The 26,977-nt window shown below is 38.0% G+C and overlaps 1 protein-coding gene across 1 annotated transcript in view; it reads left to right on the top strand.

Moving 5' to 3' along the window:
* The first annotated feature begins 4,120 nt into the window (after positions 1-4,120).
* LOC126232190 (uncharacterized) overlaps positions 4,121-26,977 on the top strand; it is a 111,572-nt gene continuing 88,715 nt past the window's right edge. Inside the window, exons 1-3 of the mRNA XM_049942488.1 lie at positions 4,121-4,260; positions 6,016-6,102; positions 22,451-22,537. Coding sequence (XP_049798445.1) covers positions 6,034-6,102; positions 22,451-22,537 — 156 coding nt within the window. The 5' untranslated portion in view covers positions 4,121-4,260; positions 6,016-6,033. The remainder of the gene's footprint in view (positions 4,261-6,015; positions 6,103-22,450; positions 22,538-26,977) is intronic.

Genomic DNA, 26,977 nt, shown 5'->3' with positions numbered 1-26,977 from the left:
TCATATTAAAGATGCAGTATTATCTCGAGTGAAATTACAAATGACACTTCGATATTTGACATCTGGCATTTACCTGTCACCTCTCCAATATTTACACCATGTATCCAAATACAAATTTTTAAATTTCAGTATTGGATGCCTCTGCATGTGCTGTAATTGTATTAATCTTACACTCATTACACCTATGTGAGTGATACATAAGGGTTGTAATATATTTGTAGAGTCATCATTCAAAGTCGCTTCTTGAAATTTGGTTAGTGGCCTTTCTCAGTATACTTTGTCTATCTTCAAAGTCTGCAGTTCAGCTTCTTCAGCATCTCTGTGAAACTCTCTCAAAGATCAAAGAAACCTGTGACCATTCATGCTGCCCTTGACTGTATACTTTCAATAAATCTTGTTAGTCATACCTGGTATGGGTCCCACACACTTGAGCAGTATGTTAGAACCAATCACATGACTAACTTGTTAGCAACTTCCTTTGTAGACTGATTGCACTGTCCCAGTACTTTACCAATAAACTGAAGTCTACACCATTCTTTACCCGCAACTGAACCTGAGTGATCATTCCACCTCATATCCCAACGAAGTGTTACACCTAGGTATTTGTATTAGCTGGCTGATTGTAACTGTGGCTCATTTGGATTAGGATTCTACGCTTTTTTTCGTTTTGAAGTGCAGAGTTTTACATTTCTAAACATTTAAAGCAAGTTGTCAGTCCTTGCATCCGTTTGAAATCTTATCACGATCTGACTGAATGTTTACGCAGCTTCTTTCAGACAGTACTTCATTATGGATGACTGCATCAATTACAAAAAGTCTGAAGTTACTATTAATATTGGCTGCAAGCTCATTAATATGCAGCATAAACAGCAAGGATCCTAGCACACTTCCCTGGGGACACCTGAATTTATTACTACATCTAACAACGACTCTCCATCCAAAATAGCGTGCTGCATACTCCCTACGAAAAATTCCTCAATCCAGTCGTATAATTCAATTAATACCCCATATGACCGTACGTTTCACAACTAGCACAGGTGTGGTAATGAGTCAAATGTTTTTCGAGAATCAATAAATACTGCATCAACCTGACTGCCTTGATCCTAGTATTTTAGTGTATTTTAGTATGTCATGTGAGAAAAGAATGAGCTGGGTTTCACATGATTGCTATTTTCGGAATTCATACTGGTTGGCATGGAGGAGGTAATTCTGTTCGAGATACCTCATCATGTTTGAGCTCAGAATATGTTCTAAGATTCTACAACAAATCGATGTCAAGGATATTAGGCTCTGCTACCCTCTTATAGATGGGCGTGACCTGTGCTTTCTTCCAACTACTAGGCACAATTTTTTTGAGACATCTGTGACAGATTACACTTAGAAGAGGGGCTAACCCAGCTGTAAATTCGGTATAAAATCTGAAAGGGATTCCATTGGGCTCTGAAGCTTTGTTCAGTTTTAATGATTTCAGCTGTTTCTCAACACCACTGACACTGATACTTATTTCCTTCATCTTTCCAGTGTTGTTGTTGTTGTTGTTGTTGTGGTCTTCAGTCCTGAGACTGGTTTGATGCAGCTCTCCATGCTACTCTATCCTGTGGAAGCTTCTTCATCTCCCAGTACCTACTGCAGCCTACATCCTTCTGAATCTGCTTAGTGTATTCATCTCTTGGTCTCCCTCTACGATTTTTACCATCCACGCTGCACTCTGGTACTAAATTGGTGATCCCTTGATGCCTCAGAACATGTCCTACCAACCGATCCCTTCTTCTAGTCAAGTTGTGCCACAAACTCCTCTTCTCCCCAGTTCTGTTCAATACTTCCTCATTAGTTATGTGATCTACCCATCTAATCTTCAGCATTCTTCTGTAGCACCACATTTCGAAAGCTTCTATTCTCTTCTTGTCCAAATTATTTATCGTCCATGTTTCACTTCCATACATGGCTACACTCCATACAAATACTTTCACAAACGGCTTCCTGACACTTAAATCAATACTCGATGTTAAAAAATTTCTCTTCTTCAAAAACGCTTTCCTTGCCATTGCCAGTCTACATTTTATATCCTCTCTACTTCGACCATCATCAGTTATTTTGCTCCCCAAATAGCAAAACTGCTTTACTACTTTAAGTGTCTCATTTCCTAATCTAATTCCCTCAGCATCACCCGACTTAATTCGACTACATTCCATTATCCTCCTTTTGCTTTTGTTGATGTTCATCTTATACCCTCCTTTTCAGTGTTATGAGGGTTAAATCGCGGCAGTTCTCCTGGATATTTCTTTGTAATGGAAAAACTGAAAACAGAGTTAAGCATTTAAGCTTTTGCTTTGCCATCCTCAATGTCAGTTCCTGTTTCATTCGTTAGGGACTGGACACTAACTTTGTGCCGCTAACAGCCTTTATGTACAATCAGAATTGCTTTGGGTTTTGTCAAATATCATTTGACAACAATTCTCGACAATTCCTGCCCATCAGTACATGAGGTTTGCCTGGCCTCGGTTAGCTTGGTTTATTCCTTCACATCTCCAATTCACCGTCACAGCATCGATAGTCGACATGGGCAGCTGACAGACCATTTGACAATGTTCTGCTATGGCATTCACTGGGAGCCTCACACATTGATTTCTTGACAGACAAACGCGATTTCCTCAGCAATTCTCTATCTACAGTGGTATGCTTTGTTTTACATCTGTAATGCGGTAGTCTCTGTTTCTTTAGTAGTTTCTTTAAGTGAGGGGTCCTTCTATTATGAACGGTTCTGCTGGGTACACATCTATCCAGTGCATGGTCAGCTACACTTTTAAATTTGAACCAGAGTTCGTCTACATGCTGCTGCCTTGTGCTTAAACTTTCAGTTCCTCATTGAGATACGACACTTCTGATTTTTTATCTAATTTACTAAACATATATATCTTTATGATTGTTTCAGTTATTCTTTGTACTCTGTTAATCATTGTTGCCACAACTGTATCATGGTCACTGATGTGGACATCCTCAAGGAGGTCAGGTCTATTTGTTGCCATTACATCCAATATCTTTTCATCATGAGCGAGGTTACTAACTACCTGTTCTACGTAGTTTTCAGAGAAAGCATTTAGTAATGTTTCACAGGGTGTCTTACCTCACCCATCACTAACAAAACGGTAATTTTCCCAACTGATTAATGGATTACTAAAGTTCCACCAATGATTTGTAAACTTTCGTTCAAGCGAAACATTCTCACATGCAGCTTGAATTGCTATCATGATGGATTTGAGTTTTTTTGTCTATTGCAAGGAATATGCCACCTTCATTTCCCATTAGTCTATCGATATACACTTAAATTTTCCCCAGAAATCTCAATGCTATTAATTTCAGGCTCAACCAACCATAATTTTAAGCACTCTTGATGTCTAAACTTCTGCATTTTTAGTGATGGTTTTTGTACTTCCAGAAAAAGATCGTTCCATATAGTTCAAGACTCTGTAATAATGTTGCTAACGACAGGTTTTTAAACGTTTTTGGTACTCCAGAACACACGTCACACACAAGACAAATTTACTAAATGTAAACCAAATTACAGCGATGGTGCTTTGAAATTCAGTCAAAAGGACGCAGCCAAACGATGCTATTCAGTGGTGGGAATGGTAAGTGGAGTCACAAAATAGAATGGAGTTGAACATTTTGTCACAAGATAAATGTTGCATAACTTGTGTCATGTAACTGAAAACTGTGTGTTTACACATTCATCTGCGGTGTCACTGCAGTATGCTATCATCTGGAGCGTCATAAGTTTGTACGGAATTTCGTTGCATTTTCAATGTAATAAAGAAGTGATTAGATGGTAGAGACATAAAATTATGGAAAGACACATATTGAGTCTGGAACTCTGGAACTAAGTCAATACGTAATTTTAATTATTTTTACAGCTAGCTATCGTGAATGAAATAGTTTGCCAATACCTTGTAATGACGCTGTGGTAACAGTTCGTACAACTATTGTGTTGGTTTACTTTCATTTATAGGGCGCATTTGAACCATAATTTTTTTCCACATTTGATTCTTGCATTATCTTTGACGTCTCTGGTTATGATTTGGAATGCCTTTGAATTTCATAAGTAATTATTTCAGCTTATGTTATCAGAACCAAGTACTTGTTGTTTTCAATGAGCCTGTGTTTCGCATTTCGAACACGTGGTGATCAGTGTTTAAACGAACATATTAGTGCACATTACGTACCTAAGCTGTTCGTCAGTTACGAGAAATACCAGTTCGACGTGTATGTATGGCATGTGCTTGCTGCTTACGTCCTATCCGATAAAATTGCTAAATGTATCACGTGAGTTAGCGAAAGAACCGGCTGAAATATTGACATGTTGTCTGAAATTACCGGAAACGTTTCTGTAAACGGTATGGTAGTTAGAGAAAGTGAAGGTCAGTGTGAAATACTTCGTGATTGACAGAAAAATGGCGCTTAATGACGTTCTTACACCCGCTACATTAGTATCGTTATATTGACTTGCGTTGTGCATGCGATGTTCCGTAACAATATTTGTGAAGGGATGACTAGGAACAGTAATAGAGTTCATTGTAATCCAGTGCATAGCTCGTCCAGGTTGTAGCGTGAACAGTTGTATTGTCGATACATCAGATTCATTTGCCCATGTTAAGACAGAATTTCAGGGATTGATTATGTTGGGATGAGAGAGAATGCTGTACAAGTAATTAATTGTGTTGCGTTTTCCGTGGGTTGTCAATGTGCCTATGTGCTCCATAGTTTAGCAGATAGTGTTAACTGCTTATTGTAGTAATGTGCACGTTGAAAACTATTTTTGTGAAAGAGTAGTGCATCACCTTTCTGGAAGGATATGGGAAATGTAATTGACTGTGTAAGGCCTAATGGGTATGTGTAATTGCCACTGCCAAAATAAGGCACATCACAACTCCACATAAGATTGTCATGGATACTCTTACATAAGAGTGTGGTAGCATTCTCGCTTCCCGTGCCCGGGTTCGATTCCCGGCGGGGCCAGGGATTTTCTCTGCCTCGTGATGACTGGGTGTTGTGTGATGTCCTTAGCTTAGTTAGGTTTCAGTAGTTCTAGGGGACTGATGACCATAGCTATTAAGTCCTATAGTGCTCGGACCTATTTCTTACATAAGAAAGTAATTTCACTAAGTCATGTTAGAGGAATTTAATGTGTGTTAATCTTGGCAGTAAAAAATCATTTACTTTTATATGCAACCTGCAGGCTGCTGTGTCTGTTATTTTTGTAGTGGCTGGGTAAAGAGTCCAGTGTTGCTCTAAACTGATAATAGATGGCTGTATAAGGAAACAGTTGTTAAAAATACATATTTAACTGACTGACGAAAAAAATGAACTGTCTGTAGGGGCGGATTTTCATGTTGTGCTTGTCTAAATACCATGAGCAAATATGGGTACATAGCTTAAGAATTGAAAGAGCAGCCAGTATGATTGAGAAATAATTCTCTTCTGTCCTTGCATACATTGCTGAGAATATAATTCTGAACATATTACATTATTCTATATATTAAGGCATTTGCAGAATAGATTCTGATATACCTCAAGACTGTAAGGTCAGGACTAAGTTAAACCTTTTATTCTTCATACTTAAAATTGATGTCTATAGTAAATAGACTTATTTGGTAAATTCACTTTGTCTTAGTTGCTTTGCTTAGAAATTAATGTGAAGAAAGCAAGATGTCAGTTACAGTGTTCAGAATGGGATTGTATACCACATGAAACTGTTACTAAGTAACATCAGCAACTAATAATCTTATTTCCATGTGTGTTATTTTTGTTTTCTCTCAAATTGAGTTTCGTTTTCCATTAACGACAGTGAGACTTGAGTCTTCGTAACAAGCAAGCTGTAAACCAGTTCTTTTCATCAGCCATTTTGAAATTTTTCATATGCACCGACTCATTTGCTGCAGCCAGAAAATACCACCTGTGCACTATAACGAATAGTAAGAATGCAAACAGTATGACCACTTCTTACTTCTTGTTTTTCAGTGGCTTACGAAGGCAATCATGGACAGCAAGGGAACTAATTGGCTGAAAAAAGAGAAGAGTGAAGTATATGATGAATCAGGCTCATTGGTAAATAGCTTCATGTATTTCTTACCATTGTTTCATTAATTTTTATGTGGTGTGTAAACTAGCAGATTACATGTCCTGTTGTTTGTCAAATGAACCATTTGGTATTGGCTGTTGGTTTTGATACACGAGCTGACAAAGTTGTGTGACTCTTGGTTGTTCAACAGATTTGAAATGGATTGGTGTCCTGTAGTATATGATGCTGCTCTCTAGTATTTATTTCAAAATTTCTGTAGCATATTGTTTGAGTGTGATGTTGGCATGTCAGCAGTTAATGATTACAGGTCTGTTGTCTAATAGGAAATTCACATGTTCTTAAATTATTGTGGCATTAGTAATCAGTTATTAAAAATTAATTTTCTAATTTGATATTGTATGGTGTGTTGTTAATGTCTAGATAGAAAGTGGTATTATTAAGGCATATGATGAAGGGATATGATGTGAGTGGGACTTCCCTTGCCAGAGTGCAGATGCTATGGCTTGTACTGTAGATCAGCTGTATGGTCTGTTGGATGAACTGATCAGATGTTATATTTGTGGTCAATTTTTAAGTTGACCACAGTTGCTTTCTCAGACAAGAGGGAGATATATGTGGATTTATTGCAAATTCAATATTTGGCAGTATACTCATCATCGTGCCTGGTGGAGAAATCTAAAGTTATGACCCCTACAATCTTGTTCTCTTGGTGTATTATTTTCGCTATTGCTCATGTAATTGGTTTTATACCCTCAAAGTTCTTGTCAGCAGTCTTAATATTCTTGAACGGTTTTTGCTTTGTCGGTAGGTATTCAGAATCCATTAAATGTAGGGAAGTGGTAGGTGGACCAAGAGTTATTGTTGAAAACATTTAAGGACCTTAAATACTATTAAATGAAAGTGTAGTTGGTAGTAGAATTTACAAGCTTAGGAAGGAAATGGTGGTAATGCTGATACTAAAAGAATAAGGGAATGTTACAGTTGTAAGTACAGAATGTTTGCATACCGTTTAACCAGTAGATCTTCCCATTACCACTATAAATATTTGGAATCATATAAATTACTTAAACGTTATTATAATCACAGAATTAAACTGCATGAGCTCCAATATGACACACCTGTAACACACAAAATACACATACGGCTGTGATGTTTGTAAAAGAAGTAATTTAAACAGAATGTCAATGTTAGCTTCTGGCAAATTAAAACATGCTAAAGTTAATGTTAGATCTCAATTCTTTATTCAGTTTCTCTGAAATTAGAAGGATTTTGAAGTTTCCTGTGTATGGCTATCAACAATTTATGGAAAATTCCCTCATCAATGAGCTTGTTTTGAAAATATATCCTTTCTTTCTTCATCAAAGTGCTGTAATTAAGTTGTTTTTTAGCTAAATCGAAACCCTCTTGTAACAAAGTAAAGATGAACGTCTCACATAGCTTTCTTTCTGTGAACTGGGTGTCTGTATTGTTATTGTTCATTTTCAGGAAGTTCATTCTTTTAGTGGTATTGTAGGTCTTGCATTGGTCTCAGAATGTAAGCTGGTAAAGGCAAGTAGTTTTTGATTTAGCACACCTGCCTTTGGTGTGGCAATCTGCTCTTATTACTTTTTTGGAACAACCACAGAAGTGAGGATTACATTGCACCTTTGTCTCATGTTACATCTTTATTGTTAATGTATCTGTCTTTCATTAGCTCAAAGCTGTGTAACTGAGCAATTGCTGTTGCAGCTTTTCATGTGAGATTGTATCTGAAATGGTCCTATGATGACAGACAAAATTCAGTTGCCTCAATTATGTTTTCCAAAGAACAAGGAAAGTAAAATCAAACAAGGGAAATGTCAGGATAGAATGATATACAAAGGATACATTCCTACTCTCCGTATTGAGGAGGCCTTACGTTACAGGTAGGTAGAATGAATTGACTGCTAAATATTTAAGCTTTTTGACAGTCAAACTTATGAAGTACAAAACACACGCATGGCACTAGGGCATGACTGCATCTAATGTGAGCTGAACTGTGTTGAAGTGAGTGGTGGGGTAAAGAGGTGGCATGGGGTAAGGAGGTGAGGGATAGCAGAGTAGGGGTGGGGCTGATGCTGTGCTGCCTGTGGGATTGTGCAAGGACATGGGGGGGGGGAGGAGCAGGATAGGGCTGCTAGGTGCAGTGTTGGGCAGCAGGGGGGGGGGAGTTGAGTAAAGAATAAGGCTAGGGGGGTTATGGGTTTGCAGGAAGAGTTCCCATTTGTACAATTTAGAAAATCTGGTTGTGGGTGTGCATTTTTTTTTTCTCTTGTGCTCCCAAAGATGGAATCTCCGTTCTTATGGGGCAACATCTTCAGCCTGTTGCAACCTACCCTACCACAAAAGACACCAATCCTATCCTACACTGAATCTCTACGGTCCCTGTTCCTTTACCACTCGGCACCCTGCTATGATTATATCCCCAACACTCACGGCTCTCTGTTTCTGAACACCACTTTTCCCAGTGTCTGACTGCCACCAAACCTACAGCCCCTTTTTTGTCGCCACTACCAACTACATCCTCACCTATAATTACTTCTCCTTTGGAGGCATGGCCTACAAACAAATCTGCAGTACATAAAGGGGTATTTGTAGGGCACCATATTATGCCAATTTATTTATAGGCCTCCTAGAAAATTCATTTCTAGCCACCCAGAATTGCAAACCCTTCACCAGACAAAGATTCATTTATGACATCTTTCTGATACTATTGGTTTGTTTAGTGAACCTGATCTGATTAGGTCCATCAGGCCCTCTATTAAATTGAACCACAGTTTCACATATACAGTACCCTTTTTAAATCATATTTTCCTGAAGATAACAGTTTTAATATGACAAATACTATTAAAAGGATTGGAGTGTCTGAAGTAGCAGTGTGAGTAAATAATACTATGAACTAAAAGTTAATATTGGTAGTACTTGTACTACTGCAGTTGCTGCCACTAGTGATGCTGGTAATGGTGCTGATGAAAGAATTAGTAGGTGTGCAAGGTATTTTTTTTTCTGGTACAGTGACTTACAGTGAAAGGAAATTTAAGGAGACTCTACCAGTTAAGAATACTGGGAAACAATGTGGTTTTAAGGAATATGCTAAGGGTCTGACTGAGGCATGCACAGCTTAAAATTTGCATCTCCCACATAACTACTGTTTGGCCATAAAGGAACACTCCCCTTGCAAATCAGTACCACCCAGGACAAGCAACTGAGTCACATTCTCTGCCATGATTTACACTATCTCTTGTGCCCCAAAATGGGAAATAATGTCTCCACCTTTCCCACAGTTGTATTTGGTCTCCATTTCAAATGATGAAATATCCGGGTCAAGGGAAGTGTTCGAATCCAGTTGATATTGTTTTTAGTTGATTCTGGGAAGTTTGTGCTCATATTATTTCATCGTTTGGTGAAGTGGCGTGTGTTCATTATTAGTTTGTCCCCACTCAAAAACCCCCAATTTCCCCCGCTTGTCCCATTAGTTTCATTATGGTTGCCATGTTTATGTAATGACGTCATAGCCGCGATATGAGAGTTGTTGTGAATGGTCGTTTCTGCCATATTGGTGATGTCATTGGTCAAAGCAGATGGGTGGACTCGGACGTTTCTGTTAACCCCTACATGCAGGACATGCTTGATCCCTCCAGCCCTGTCAGACATCTCCAACACAAAGGCAACCATGTGATTGGCAACTACCAGCCTGCAACCACTGTGCTGTTTTCTACATAGCCATGACAACTAACACGGTCTATCTGCATGAGTGACCACTGTGGCCAAGAGATAGCTGCACCACCCACTTGCGGAAAGTGCCCCCAGCATGTTGTGCTTCAGTTCAGTGACTGCTTTACAGACGGCACCATCTGGATTCTACCTTCTAACACAACCTATCATTATTTCCTGTATCTCCCTCTGGACTTACTTTATGCTAATCCATGTCCTCTACCCATATCCTCTTCCCTGCTCTTACTTCAGTTCAAAACACACACACACACATACACACACACACTCCATCCCACCAGTGTACTTACTACTCTTTTCCCTTTCTTGATTTCTCTCCTCACTTTCCCCTTCCACAGTACAGCTTCCCAACACTGCCTTTAGCAACCCATACTGCCTCTGCTGCATACTCTCACAGGGAACACAGTATCTTCCCCGACCCCTCCTCCCACCCTTACACTGCTATCCCCTCCCCATGCCTCCTCATACATCAACACCCACCTTAACAGATTGTTGCTCATGCCAGAAGCAAATGGTCATGTCCCAGTGCCTGGTGACATTGTCCGTGTGTGTGTAACATGTAGTGCTGCTGTCTCTATTTGTATACCAAATGTAGACTACTAATTCTTTTTGATATCTCTATGACTCTGTCTGAATCAGGAAGAATGTTTTGCCAGAAAGCAGTTTACAAACAAGATAGCATAAGTAATGCAAACATCCACATCCCAAGGCATAGGCTAGCAAGAAAAGGAAACTCTCACAAAGTAAATAGCCTCAAAAGTTTTATTTATTATTCTCTCCGTGCTTCATCCAGGTCAATTTAAAATTTCAACACAAAACTGTGTGAGTGGCTGATAGAAAATCCATGTGACAATTAGAGTTGTATGATGTGGGCATTATTGATTTTAATATAAAAGATTGTAGTTGTACCCTCTGATTTCAATACACTACTGTTCTTTTCATATGATGGAGCACATTTCGTACAAAACAGTTAATAAGTAAATAAAAATTATGGGACTAGAAAATATGATTGAAAATAGCAGCATAGGAAAATGGTGAAGTGCAAGATGCTAATAAATTTTCAAATGTGTTGTCACTGAACATTCATATAGCTTTTAGATCACTACCATTGAAGTGCACCTTACTGCCTGTGACTGAGGAAGTCACTCGCTGAAAAGAACGAGTCATTTATTCTTTAGAAGTGACATAGACGTCAAAATGTGGTACTTTCTTGTAATATATCTAGAATTGTTGTCTTAATCTCCGAACGACTATCACCTCCTACATCCATTTGAAATAGCTTCTTGTCTTCATGCCATAGTCTCCCTCTACACTTTTTGCCCTCACATATCCCTCCATTACCAATTTGACTATTTCTAGAAGGCTGTGTGCTATTAACAGGTCCCTTGTTTTAGTGAAATTGGTCCATATGTTTTTCCTCTCATTTGTTGTTTCGACTACCCATCTAATCTTCAGCATCCTTCTGTAGTACATTTCGAATGCTTCCATTCTCGTCTTTTCTGAATTGCCTATCATTTATGTTTGACCTCCATACAAGACTGCACTGCAGGTACCTTCAGAAAAGACTTCCTAACACATCAATTTATATTAGATGTGAATAGTCCTCTTCATTAGTCACACGTTCCTTGATATTGCTAGTCTGCACTTTTTCTTTCTTACTTAGGCCATTGTCAGTTATTTTGTTGCCCAAATAGCAAAAGTTGTCTACTACTTTTAGTGTCTCATTTTATAGCCTAAACTCCACATTGCCTGATTTAGTTCAGCTAGATTCGATTGCTTTGATTAATGTTTGTCATACAATATCTTTCCAAGATACTAACCAGTTTTACTGTTCCAATGCCTACCTCCCACACATCCCTTCACTGACAATTTCAAGATGCCTGTTGTGTGTGATAGAATCAAATTGTCATTGGTAAACACAGAGTTTGTTTTCCTTTCCAAATTTGTCTAGATTTCATTCATGTCTTCCTTGTACAGATTACATACCAGATGTAGGCTACAAGCCTGTCTTATTTCCTACTCAATGCTTCTCTGTCATGTCTTTAAACTCCAACTTGAGTCTGGTTCAGTGAAAGTTGTAAACAAACTTTTGCTTCCTGTCTATATATTCTGCTTCTGTCCAAATTCCGAAGAGTGCAGTCAAGTCCACATTTTCTAAAGCATTTCAGTAAACCTGCGAAAGCTGTAAACTTTATTATGTCTTTTTTTAACTCATCTTATAAGGTAAGCAATACGATCAGTATTGCCTCGTGTGTTACATGTTCCTGGTACCTAAAGTGACCTTCTGTAAGGTTAACCCTCTACAAGTTTTTCCATTCTTGCAAGCACGACATATTAATCAAGTGGTCTGATAATATTCACACCTGTCAGCACCTGCCTTTCTTCGAATTTGAATTATTACATTCTTGTTGAAGTATGACTGTATGGCAGCTTTCTCATATCTTGCACAAAAGTGGAATAATTTCGACATCGATGGCTTCCTCAAATATCTCAATAATTCTGAGGGAATATCATCAACTGCAATGGCCTTGTTACTACTTGGCACTTTCAGTGCTGTATCAAATTCCGCTTATATTACCATATCTCCAATCTTTTCTACACCTACTTCCTTTCCCCTTTCTAGACCAAGTTCGTTTCCCTTTACTTTACAACCATTCTTGTTTACCCATATAGCATGTCGTGTCAACATCATTCCATAAATGTCCGTATTCCCTTTTGCCTGCTTAAATAGCTGCATGTTTGTATTTTCTCTTCTCATCAATTAAATTCAGTACATCATGAGGTGCCAAGGTATTCGTATTAGGTCTTAAGTTTTACCTATGTTTTCTGCAGCCTTCTCTGTTTCATCTCAAAGCTGCCTATTCATCTACTGTATTCCTTTCCTCTATTTATCACTTGTTGCCTAATGCTCATTTTGAAACCATCTGCGATTTTTGGTTCGTTTAATGTATCCAGATCCCTATTTGGTTTTTTGTTGGTAACCCTATACTGACCTGACGAGAAATCTTGTCCTCTCTGCCACTGTGCTTGAGATCTTACTACAACTGAGTACAACCTATCCAGTTTTCCTTTTTAAACTCTCTAACCTTCCTACGCTGGTGTCGTCGTCGTCGTTGTTGTTGCTGTATTCTTCTTCCTTAGTCCAGAGACTGGTTTGGTGCAGCTCTCCATGCTATCCTATCCTTTGCAGCCTTCTTCATCTCAAAGTACGTACTGCAACCTGCATCCTCCTGAATCTGCGTAGTGTATTGATCTCTTGGTCTCCCTCTAAGACTTTTACCCTCCACGCTGTCCTCCTATACCAAATTGGGGTCCCTTGATGCCTCAGAACATGTCCTACCAACCGATCCCTTCTTCTCATCAAGTTGGTCCACAAATTCCTCTTCTCCCCGCTTCTGTTAAATATCTCCTCATTAGTTATGATCTTCCCATATAATCTTAAGCATTCTTATATAGGAGCATATTTCGAAAGCCCCTATTCTCCTCCTGTCTAAACTATCTAACCTCCATGTTTCACTTCAATACTTGGCTACACTCCATACAAACAGTTTCAGAAATGACTTCCTGACACTTAAATCTATACTTGACCTTAACAAATTTATCTTCTCCAGAAAAGCTTTCCTTGCTATTGCCAGTCTACATTTTGTATCTTCTCTACTTCGACCATCATCAGTTATTTTACTCCCCAAATAGGAAAACTCATCTACTACTTCAAGTGTCTCATTTCCTAATCTAATTCCCTTGGCATCACTGATTTAATTCGACTCCATTCCATTCTCCTCACTTTTCTTTCATTGCTGTTCGTCTTACATCCTCCTTTCAAGACACTGTTCATTCTGTTCAACTGTTCTTGCAGGTTCTTTGGTGTCTGACAGAATTACGATGTCATTGGCAAACCTCAAAGTTATAATTTCTTCTCCATGGATTTTAATTCCTAATCCAAATTTTTCTTGTTTCCTTTACTGCTTGCTCAATATACAAGTTCAATAACATTGGGGATAGGCTACAACCCTGTCTCACTTCCTTCCCAACCACTGCTTCCCTTTCATGCCCCTTGGCTCTTACAACTGCCATCTGGTTTCTATACAAATTGTAAATAGCCTTTTGTTCCCTGTGTTTGACCCCTGCCACCTTCAGTATTGTCAAAAGCTTTCTCTAATTCTACAAATGCCAGAAACGTAGGTTTGCCTTTCCTTAATCTGTCTTCGAAGATAAGTTCTAGTGTCAGTATTGCCTTATGCGTTCAAACATTTCTATTGAATCCAAACTGATCTTCACCAAGGTTGGCTTCTACCAGTTTCTCTATTCGTCTGTAAAGAATTCGTGTTAGTATTTTGTAGCCATGACTTATTAATTTTCACCTCTGTCAACACCTGCTTTCTTTGGGATTTGAATTTATATTCTTCAAGTCTGAGGATATTTCACCTGTCTCATACACCATGCTCACCAGATGGTAGAGTTTTGTCAGGGCTAGCTCTCCCAAGGCTATCAGTAGTTCTAATGAAATGTTGTCTACTCCCTGGGCATTGTTTAGACTCAGACCTTTTAGTGCTTTGTCAAACACACAACACAGTATTATTTCTCCCATTTCATCTTCATCTATGTCCTCTTCCATTTCCAATTTCCATAATAGTGCCCTCCAGTACATTGCCCTTGTGTAGACCCTGTATATACACAATCAACTTTTCTGCTTTCCCTTCTTTGCTTAGAACTGGTTTTCCATCTGAGCTCTTGATGATCATGCAAGTGGTTCTCTTTTCTCCAGAGGTCTTTTTAATTTTTCCGTAGGCAGTATTTATCTTAACCCTAGTGATAATGCCTACCATACTAAGATATCTAATACTCCATACTGTGACATATAGGCTGCCTGTCTTGCTTTTCCTGATAACATTCTCTTGGGTAGTCTGTGCCCATAGATCTGAATGGGGGATTTTTTTATCTGCAGAATGATCCTAAGATAATTTTGTACAGTAGAGATGAATGATCTTGAGAACATAAACACACAGCTACAGTTTCCTCTTACTGTCAGCCATTTCCAGTATTGGCAAAGGAAGTTGGTTAATGCTACAAGGCCAGGTCAGTTGATCATCCAGACCATTGCTCCTGCAACTACTGACAAGGCTTTTACCCCCCTTGAGGAAGCATGGGTTAGCTTGATTTCTCCACAGATAATACTTACTTGTGGTTGCACATAACATACTGTTTTCAGTATCGTTGACATGCAAGCAACCCTACCTCGGTAATGTTCATGATATGTTTGAGGTGGGGCCTGTATGCTATATTGTTGAAAGTACTGTCTTTGAGCAGGAGAAATAGTTGTAGCATACATATTTGTAGAATTACTTCCCTATCTGTATACACATGAATAACAATTCTCAGAGACTTAATTGATACACATACAAAGAAACGTATGAAAACTGCTGCTATGTCTCAGATTTAAGGCACTAACTCCTGGTTTAAGGATCATTTACTTGAACAATTACCATAACCAAGCTTGCCTCCAGGCCTGCCAAGGGGACGTCTTCCGTTTCCTCATAGATTTTCGTCTTAGGTACAGCAGTATGACACAGTTCTCCATGAAAGTAGAAACAAGGAATGCATTTGTGATTGGGTGATTTCTGTGTGCTGGCAAGTATAAAAAATTTATTATGTAGTTGTCTGTAGCGGAGTGCATGGGATAATTCTATGATAATTATGAAGTTGGTGGTTCAGATCACACTAATAGCAACCAGTTCTTTTAGTTTTATTTAAATTCCATGTGTAAAACGCATGGCAATTTTAATTCATGCTGAATCTTACTTTATGAAAAAGTTATTTCAATTAAAAATTACATAACAATGCAAATATTGTTGAAAAATTAAATTTTGGTACAGAAATGGAAATAATCGGATACAAAATAAAGAAATTCCCGATAAATGTATCAAAATCTTTGTTTTAAAGTGTCAAGTAGGCCTAATGTAAAAAGATGTAATTTTTACTAAATTAGTACAATTCAGTATTTGTTAAATTTGCAATTTGTCAGTAGACATTGAATTTTTTTAATAGTAGTAGTAGTTCCTACTAGGAGATTTGAACCAGCAACTTTTTCATTACTGCAGTTTTATGCTATATTCTCAGTTACCAACAATTGTGTTAATAAGTAGGAAATATTTTGTAGTTGACAGCACCCAGAAATCTTCTGATTTTCAAAGTCAATTTTTTTAGTTGTTTGGTAACTGCATAGTGCTGCTTTAGGAAATTGATGGTCCAGCACAAAACTCCATATACTATGAATCTGAAGGAAACTGAAGAGGATGAATTGTAAAATTCCGTTTTCAGTCATGTTCTTATTGTCACAGTGATGTGTCCATAATGGTTAAGGTGACAGCCCACAAAATGCAAGAAATCAAAGTTTAACTCATCATAGTCGCCTAAATAAATTTTTACATGTGTTACATAGAAGATTTTGTAATGTTAAGCATTCATTAGATCACTTTGTGAACGTTCCTGATTAGCTGAAATCATCTGATATTCAAAATTGTAATGGCTGACTGCATTTCAGCAGCACTGTGAGTGAACAGAGCAATCAATGTTACTTGATCAATGACTGTAGATCCATTTTTATTCTTGCAGAGGAACTGTTTAGTTTCCAAAATCATTATATTGGAGAAAAAATTATCTGATGTTTAGGTCTTTAGCTCCAAACATGTTTCCTGTGACTCTTCTTACAAACTGAAATGATGTGAATTTCTCTATTCCCCTGAAAAGCCATTGTTCAGTAAAGTAAAACTTCCATTGCCAGAGGTGGTTGTGCAACATCCACATGTTTCATTTAATCTGATAGCTGCCCTTTCAGGTCTAGCGGTCTACTCTGTGTAGAATAAGTTTGGTTTTTCCTGCTCCCTCCTGTCCCCACCTTAGTCAATTATATATCTGTTGTTTTGGTATCCATGCTGTAGTCAAAAATGTGAAATGTGTTAAGTTCTAAGGTAAACAATTGTAATTATGTCTATCTGTTCCTGTCTTCTCTTTTGCTTCTATGGGCAACATTATCAACAAGCATTTGTAGAGATGCCTTTGGTCCATTTTCAAAAATTTTTGTTCAAAATTTCTGGGATTTCTTTTTTTCATTTCATTTTTTGCAAGATATGGTCTTGCCTATAGATTGATAGAACACTTCTTATATAAGGTGCCTTGATGGTTCTTATATGTTCAGTTTTGGTTTGCAATGGGGATCCAGTAGATTTGGCTTCATTTGAGTCTCTTATACAGATGTCTGCTGCCATGTAACTGTTATGTTGTTGTTGTTAAACAGATGTAGGTCCTCACTGTGTTCCACAACAGTTCCCATAGCTGGGTGTATTGGCTGTTATATAGTTTCTGATAACTTCCACAGGTTTGTTAGGCAGAAGTATATTCCTTTCTTTCAAAACCTGTTATTCACAGTAGTGATGTGTGATGCTTCAGTAGTCCAGTGCTCAGGTTGCAGTCTCTGTATTTAGAGAATTGATTATCTTGGGCATGTGTATTGCTAACAGAATAAACATTTTCCTGTTGTGTGGGTTTTCTAAGCAGTTACACAGGCTAATTTTGGGAAAACATGTTTTGTAGATTTTCACAGGAATTTTTGTTCTCACAGCTGTGGCACTGTCGCAGGACATGATTTTGAGATGAATGAGTTCAGATTGTCCTCTGGAAATTTAGATCTTAATTTTCTGTGGATTCCCTAAATCTCTTCAAGGAAATGGAAGGACAGTTCCTGATAAAAGGGCATGGCTCATGTAGTCTGTATTTGCACAACCTCATATCATGTTGTACTTCATTGCTGTAATTGCCCTCCACATCTTTCTCCCACTCTCAATGCATGCAACTCCAATTATGCAGTCCCAGGTGTATATATGCATCTATCACTGTGGTGTGATAGAGGAATTTGTATGCATTATTTGCCAGACTATTTCTTAAGCATTAACCTGCTATGATGGGTGGATGTTGGAACTCAAATGGTTATTTTTCTACCTCACACTTAAAAATAATTTTTTTCCTCACATTTGATACTTACCTGCATGCAGATTATTTCAAATCTAAGTAACATGCAATGAGATAAATGTAGATTTAGCGCATTGCACATTACTGATTTTTCATGATGATAACTGTGTTACTACCAGTGTTCTGTGGTGAATAGTTCTGGTGGGTCCTCTGTATGGAATATGAGATTTTGTAGCTAATTATTTCTAGTTTTCCTTCCAGTGTTGTGTGTGCAGTGCTACTGTTAATGAAACTCTAGATCTTGTCTTGAATGCTTACACATTTTTCTAAGAGTAAGACGATTGCTTATTCTATGTGTAAGTGTGAGTCTACAAATTCAAGTGTTTTGGGTTGTCCCAAGTATCACCTGTCACTTTTTCACATATGGAAATTGTCTATGTGGAAAATGACAATTTCCATTCCAGTATGACGCTGTAGGTCCTCGTGTAACTTAGTGTGTTGGTGAGTTCAGAAGTTGGAGGAAGCTAGTGGCATACTGCATCCAGCAAGACAGTGCCTGCTAGAGCACTAATTAGTTAATAACTACCTCCAGGTTCATGAAAGCTTTACTTTTACTTTGCGTTTGCATTTAGTGTTTGTGACATTTGACGTGTATTTTCATCAGTACCAAAATTAGGTGACCCACACTAGATATGCAGTTACCTGCTTATTGTCTTAACAGGTGGTTTTCTAACCTAAAAATGCATTCTGCATATAACCTACTATTTGTTTAGCTTCTTCGTGACCATAGTGCCTTAATGGTCTTTATAGGTGTACCCTATCATCTTCCACTGAATAACACAGGTCTGAAAATGGAGAACTAAGATAATCACAAAATAAAAACAATTCTTATTGGAGCCTTCAACTTGGCACAGGCATAATAGATAGTGATTGGGACAGGAAGATAAACATAGTGTTCTATAAAGTACAGAGGTGTAACTTGTGAGTGGAGTTCTACAAAACGGACATGAAATTTTGTTGTGCAAAAACATTGTTTCATAGGTAGAGACGTGCTGATAAGCCAACCTAACTCAAAGGTACATAATTTAGTTGCAGATGATGATCTATCAGTACATAGAAAAATATTGAGTATCATACATAACCCAGCCATGTAGAAAAATTAGGTAATGATGGAACACCACATCTCAGATGGATTATATCAGATGGAACCTTTGCAACACAAGATGTTGCCATGTCTCTTGTGCCATGTATATTTATACTCAATATATTATTTTGTTTTTCTATTCTTGTTACATAAATAACTTCAAGTTGCAAGTATCATTTGATGATGTGGGGATATGCAACACTTCAATATAGTGGTATGTATTGCCACATTTCTTGATAGTGGTGTGTATGACAATACAAGGCTGCTGTTTGCTTGGGAGTCTTGGATTTCCCAGTGATGAGCAACCACTCACTACTTGATTGGATGCTCTAGGGCAGTATTCTTCAGGCACAACAGGTGAAGTGAGTTGTGTTGGTTTGGGTGTCCAATCAACAACACTCAGCACATCTTGTCTCTTAATAAGGCAAACACAAATAATCTCGCAGCCAGTGTTCTCCCTTTCCTTTTGGGTGAAAAAAAGTCAGCAATGTCAAGCTATTGGAAAGCTTATGGGCCTGTGGCATCTTGACTGGAACCCCAGGGGCTTCTGTTGTTTCTTAGTCATTGCCATGGAGACCTGGTAAGTGCAGGTACTTGAGATGTACATTCGTTACTTCGAAGTGGCTTTAATGTGCCCATATTAATAACATAGTTCCTAAAGCCAGCAACTCCAGTGGAGAGGTTTATTAGCTAAACTTTAAAAATGATGGTCCACGTACTGCACATGGTTATGGTAAAAAGTTGGTATTTGTAAAATGTCTCTGAAGTGGTTTGGTGACAGGCAATGGGAGTATATTACATCATAGACAATGCACAGCTGTTAAGCAGCTCAGTCATGCTGTTAACATACAACATAATCAATTTTGTGTATGGCCTTTCCTTCACAGCATGCTTTTGACACATGCTGATGGTTCTGTTAATGTTATATAATCATATATGTGGCTATACAGAACACATGTGCAACTTTGATTTTGAAATTTTATTAATAATTATATCTGGTATAGAAATCTTGGTTTTGGTGAGTGGTATTGTGTGGATACTCCTGTATTCATGTTCTTTTGCTGCTCAGAAGAGGTTCTTGTATTAAGGTGTAGAGCAGTGTTTTACTGCCTGTCTTCAAATTTTAAGAGCTTTCTCTCAGAGGTGGCATCTATGTTGTGACAGACTGATATATAGCCTACTCTGAGGTTTAGGTTAGCCTGGAAACTGACAGTTTTCTTTTCCATTATTTCCTGTTTTTGTACAGACTCCTGCTGGATACAAATAAGTATCAGAAACAAAAGAGCAAAAATAGTTGCTGAAAACCCAGTGTTACATATTTTTTCTGTTTTGTCCCCCTGCAAGCGGGGTTTTTCTTTGAAAATTCCGTTTAATCCCACTCTAGCACTTGATATGTCAAGGTAGTTGTTAGGTTGAATACTGTGTTTGCCTTGCCATTGAATCAAAAATATATCAATGGCTACACAAATTGGCTTTTCAGCCATCATAGTTTCCCATTACAGCATGTAACAGGTGTTACTAAAATAAACTTTGGGGTTTGGGGGGCAGGGGGATAGCCCATCAAAAAGTTGTATTAATTTTTGTTGGATTGTCATATTTTCCTCCATTGTTGCAGGTGCATAACTTAATTTCTTGTCTCAGGTGTTTTCTAACTTCATGAATAAGAACTTTGCAAAGAACTTATTTGGCTTCCATGTGCAGAACATAAAGAAGTTGGATGCATTGAACTATATTACTGCATTAGTGTTTCCACATTCACACTTGGCAAAAACAAAGTGCCATCTTCAAACTTAAATCTGTCAAAGCATCTGCTTGCTGCTCTCATCTACATTGCACTGTGACTCACCCCACACTGTTGTTAATAACATTTTTTTATTATGGTGGTTTGCGACATCATATCATGGTGTCAAATGACCCCTAAGTCATAATTTGTCGTATGAATCAAATTAAATTTCGTGTAATTTAAAGTTCTGCTGTTGGACAATTCTAATGGATATATTCAAATGTAAAAATGACATTTGGAGCGCTCATAAACGGCCAGTTCTGTTCTCATGTAAATTTTATTTATAATATATTCATTCAACTATGCTGAAAGGGGGCTGGAAAGACTGAAACCATACAAAAATGAAGTTAACTTGAATTCTGAAATAAAAATCAAGAAATGGTATTTTGATGTGTGTTAAGAGATTTGATGTGAATTCCATTTTACTTTATGAAGGAGTTTCCATCTGAACCAGTCAATCACATGTAACGAGAGAGAGCTTGCAATTCATGTTGGACTTACGAAGAGAGTGGAGAGTTCAATGGAATTGAATCACATGCTTGAAGCCATTGACCACACCACACACTTCACCAAGCATTTTACAGACAATGTGCCAGTTTCACCTGCTCCTGTGCACTAGGAACATGAAAGGTTCTGGATTTGGCTTCATACATAAGGCACACAGTTCAGATTAGTAATGTTACTGGAGTTTCTCAGTCATGCAATTGCAAATATATTAATAATAATAATTCATGTTGCCATCTACATAAACACTGTGAGTAATCAGCATCTTCCATTAATTAGCAAATATAGTGCATTTCTATGCACATAAATTTATCCAATTCCTCACAATAATGAATCAATGTTGCAGTAAAACAGTAGAAATTTTAAAAATTTGTCACATAGCATGATTTACTCAATGATACAGAATTTTGTACCTGCTTACACAAATCCTGACGTGCTCAGTGCCCTGTGTCAATGGTGGCACACTATTTAAATGTTCAAATAAAGCATGAAAAGGGATGATAGTGGTACTGGTGAAAAGGAGAAAATTGTCATGATATTTTAGATAGTGTGTGTAATTTTGTCTTGAAATGAAATGGTATTGTATTAGTTCATTCTCCTGCAGGAACTGCCTACCCACAATAAAATGTCTCCCTTGCAAAGTGAGGAAACATTTAGTTGAGAAAAATCACATAGAGTGTGTGTGTGTGTGTGTGTGTGTGTGTGTGTGTGTGTGTGTGTGTGTGTGTGTGTGTGTGTGTGTGTGTGTGTGTGTGTGTGTGTGTGTGTGTGTGTGTGTGTGTGTGTGTGTGTGTGTGTGTGTGTGTGTGTGTGTGTGTGTGTGTGTGTGTGTGTGTGTGTGTGTGTGTGTGTGTGTGTGTGTGTGTGTGTGTGTGTAGCAGCAGCAGCAGCAGCTTGGTAAGGATGAAATAATTTCTGTTATTTGGTTGATACATATCTGATGCGTCTACCTCTAAATTAAATGGAGCTTTAGTTTCAAATGTTTGTCATGTATAATTGTCGTTATTATTGTTTTTCTGACATGTTCTGCATCCTGTAGGACCTCAGCAATATGGCTCAATTGGAATGAAAATAAATCTAATCTAATGTGACAGACATTTTCTTGTTACCTAACGCTAGTAAGTAAATACATCTGACCAGCAGCTTTTTAGCCCCGCATGATGTGTAACCACCACTCAGGTGCAAGAGACAGATGCTTTGAATAAACCATCATTCTTTCTTTTTTCAGTTTCTTGCAGATCCGCTAAAGATGCCTAGTCTTCATATAAAGCATGACCCAGAACTGAAACAGGATTTGGATGGCACTGAACATGATGTAAGTTTTCACATCAGTGATGCATTGTGCATGAAGTACAGTATGAACATCATGTAATGCAATGGGTGCAGTAAATCTCAGTGATCATAAATGATGAAACATTAAAACCTAGGGTAGTAGCACTTCTCCAGAATTTTTATAGAATTTTAGTTGACTGTAGGTATGTTGTTCTCTTGTGTTTAATGGTATTTGAATAAAACTTCGAGGAAACTAAGTTTATTAACTGTAATCCATGGTAATTTTATTGTACATGTAAATAATGAATGCCTCAAATTCGTACTTGGAACAAATGTACCAAAGAAGACTCTCCTTTGCAGCAGCTGTCAATTCATTTGTCTCTGTCACAGTTCTATAATAGAAAAAGTGTAATAGGTAAAGCAATCAACCATAAGCGGTAAGTTATCAGAAAAGTGTTGTATTTGCCATACATTTCTATTTGCTGAAGTATTTAAAGAAAAACTGCCTGCATTACTGGAATTGTGTGTTTGCTGTGTGTAAAGGCAATGGGTTTATCCAGTACACACGTCATAAATTAACAGTGTAATGGAACATTACTTATCCCAAACATTTTGCAAAAAGAAAACATGGTGATAGCAAGAAGGATTGTAAATAGCATTAAATTTCGTACATGATGGTGATAGTAGGTGAAATTCCATATTTATTTGATTAACTGTCACCATAGTGTACTAAATTTAATGCTATTTACAAAAAATTGTAACACCTCTTAGATATGTATTTTTGGTGACAGTAACCAGCTCTGTGGACTAAGATCAGTTGTGGTGAGTGTTGGTATTTTTACTAGGTAGACGTGATTGGAAAATGAAAAGAAGTGAAACACTTGAGATGTGGCATTAGAAAATGCTGCTGAAAATTAGGTGAACTTAAGAGGAATATGGAGTCCTCAGCTGAACTGAACTGTCAATGAAAGAAATGTATGGGAAAACTGACTAAATGAAGGGACAGGATGATAGGATATGTGCTAATACATCAGGGAATAAAGTAGTCAGGTGTGTTTCCATCTCACTTGGGGGGAAAATGTTGATATTACACATGTCAAATAGGAACTTTAAATGGAGTTTAGTTAATTTCTATGTTTGTTACATAGTCAACAGTGGAACCTCGTCAAGCGCTGACAACTCTAAACTAGTAGATAAAAATTGTGTTTTTTTGAGAAGGGTATAGTGTACTTACTTACGTGGCAAGATTTGGGGTATATACTATTTATTCCAATATATATTTTGCAAAATGATTGTAGCTATGAAATAGGAGGCATTAGTGCTAATGTAGATGCTTTTTTGCAATTGTTCTTCCCAAAACCACCTTCAAATGGAGTAGGAAAGCTAGAAGTAATGCATGTAGTGGTACCAGAAGTACCCTCTGGCATGCACTATTAGGTGACTTGTATAGTGTATATATATCTGTGTAGGCAGGGATATGTACTACAATTACACATTCATTATGGGACACATTTGGGTGAGGTTATGAGAGAATAAGGAACCCATTTCTTGAAGTTCACAGTACTTGCAGGCAATGATTGGACAGCACTAAGAGTGTGTTGCAAAACACGGGAGTTAGGTATAGTAAGCAGATGGGCAGGGACAACAGCAAAGGTGATAATGAGAGTGAGAGATATACAGTAGATTTAGTGCACACACAACTTTGGAGAGAGGTGGTGGTGGTGGTGGCGGTGGCGGTGGCGGTGGCGGTGGTGGTGGTGGTGGTGGTGGCAGAAGTGCGTTCAACATAATACTTTCGAAATTAAAAGTGATATATCGAATGGGGGACCTGTGCTTGGCGCAGCCACAGCAAATTCCAAAGCTAAAATGGTGGTTCGCAGCATCTATGAAAGATGGTATGTAGATCATTACCTGAGGAAACAGATATGGTGGTTCTTTCTTCTGGCGTGGTGTAGTGTATGCCACTACACACTGAATTTCATGTTTGCCACCCTGGAGAACTGTTGACACAAAGGTACAACATACAGCTAAAAGCACTAGAACCTTAGTACATAACTAACTTTGATGGTATAAAATGATTGTGTATAAGATCACAATAGGTAGAAGTAAGGAAATTTGTTTGAAAGTAAGAAGAGCAGTGATAACATTCACTACCTTAAAATTCCAACAATTATGATGTGAACAATGAAGATTTTTTTAGTGCCATTGGTGCTGAATCCCTGAGGTGCACTTCATTTGATTGTAGTTGCTAACAACAGCCTTCTTAGTGAGAATTAAAATTTACGAAAATATATCTCCTCTGCAGGTAATTATGCCACACATACTTGGTAATTTTCCTAACAGCTTCATTACTGAGTTCCCCAACTGCGGACGGTGTAAATTTTTTTACTTGTTTCATCATTGTTTTCCAACATAATCTTTAATTTGGGTCCATTCCAATTCTGTTGGGGTTGTCAACCTGTCAATTTTTTTATCTAGGCAACTAGGGTACATGTAGAGAAATTGAATTTATATGCTCTATCTTTTTAAAATTTTTCACTTCCACATTCGTATGATGAAACCAGTAATTTCCTCCTTTCATTTTGGCATAAGTTTCTCATCAACAACAGTACATTTGGGAGCACTATCAAGAACAGATGTTGATGATGGAGGCAGGTTATGCACAAACCATTTCTCTCAACTGATTTTGATTTTGTGTAGTAGTGCTTTGAACAAGAGTGATATTGATATATTCACTGAATAACATTTGATGAAGCTGCTTTTAGCATTGTTAAGTCCTGCACAGTCCAAAACAAATAGCAGTAAATACAGGTAAAATTTCAACCCTATGACTGTACTAAATGTCTGCAAACAGAATCTCATAGTGCACTGAATGATTCCTTAGGACAGCAAGCGGCCAAAAACTGAACTGCACTGCGCTTGGGAAGTATTTTGACAGTGTGGTGAAGGTCTATCCCTTGGGATAGACTGAATGTGTGCCCTGCCGGCTTTGCATGCCTCACCACACTATTTCATTTCTAGCTGCAAGTCCTAAAGTAATAGTGAATAGTTTAGTTAAATTATCCTGTTGCTTTCTAGAACCAAGTCTTTGAGCATCATACAGGCTGGCAATGCAAAATAAATTTTGGAGACCGAAAATCTGGGACGTTATCTTGGGTCCAGTGCAAGACACTATTCATGATTGGATAGGAGGAGAAACCAAAGATTGCCAGATGAAGAATACACTGTCCAGAAATGTGTGTCAAATGCCTGAATTCATTTGAGCAAAAGCTGTGAGTGTGGAACAAGTTAACTTGATAAATGTGGGTGACAGTAGGCAGACAAAGGCTGAAGACGAGTGATAGGTGTGTGGATAGGAAAAGCACAACACTGCAACTCAAGACAAACTGTTAAGTCACAGCTGATGGTTAGGGTCAGTAGGTGCTGTGCTGTGAAGCATACAGTGTAGGAGAGAGCTGTTAGTGTCTCTGCAAAGAGCAGAGTAAAATGTACCACAAGGTGGAATCATGGGAATGTGCGTTAGAAAAGCTGATCACCAAATTATGTCTTCTTATGTACAGATTTGCACTAGCTGTATTAATTCGAATATTCTTTAATATTCTCGAAGATCCATTGGTAGTATCTTGTCAGTGATTCTAACAGTGAGGATCCTAGACTAAATTTGGGGTGGGATGGTATTGAGAATGTTGCAAGCATTCACATCACAAATATTGCATGGAGAATGAGAAAAGTCATTGGCTAATTGAAAGAAGCATAGATTGTGAATTTACTAGAGATCAGCAGTATATTAGTACCCAGTGGAGTACATTGCCAGGGTAGCCATTTATTCGAATCTGGTAGGCCATCTTCTCCTCCCACATTCCTTACATCTCTCCTCTGTCACTCTTTCTGTCTCCTCCTCGCCTGCTCTCTCTGCCCCTCAACTCCTCCTTAAGGTGTGCAGTCCACCTACGAGCTACCTTGCAAGCAGAATGACATTCCTGTCTAATTACAATGTCGTGTAGCCATAGTATTTCAACTACCACATTGAAAAATAAAGTAATGTATTAGTCAGCAGTGAAAAACCACATAACTGCCAGTAGTAGGAATCAGCTATTTCTAATGGCTAGACACAGCCATGTTAAAGTTGTGCTCAATTCTATGGGATGGTGGAAACTTGTTAAAAAAATTAAATTTTTTGTGGATGGGAAAGGAAAGGCATCACAAAGGCGAAGGGCGACAGAATACACAAAGCAGATTATAAATGTGCATTCTTCTGTATGCAAGTTATGGCAAGAAGTATGCAATAATGAGATGAGTGGAATTGGTTTATCTACGCCAAAGGAAAACGAGCAACATGCACACAATATGAAAGCCTGGGCAATGTGATAGATGTGTTTTATGGCAGAAATTCTGTGAGGTTACGGAAATACAAAAAAATACCAACTTTGCTAGAGGTTGACAGCTTATGTTCAAGAGAAATGGACTTCAGAGCTAGTAAGCG

Source organism: Schistocerca nitens, unplaced genomic scaffold (genome assembly GCF_023898315.1).
Source record: "Schistocerca nitens isolate TAMUIC-IGC-003100 unplaced genomic scaffold, iqSchNite1.1 HiC_scaffold_466, whole genome shotgun sequence".
Lineage (NCBI taxonomy): Eukaryota > Metazoa > Arthropoda > Insecta > Orthoptera > Acrididae > Schistocerca > Schistocerca nitens.
The sequence above is the reverse complement of the archived record's forward strand: the minus strand, read 5'-3'. Positions and strand labels throughout refer to the sequence as shown.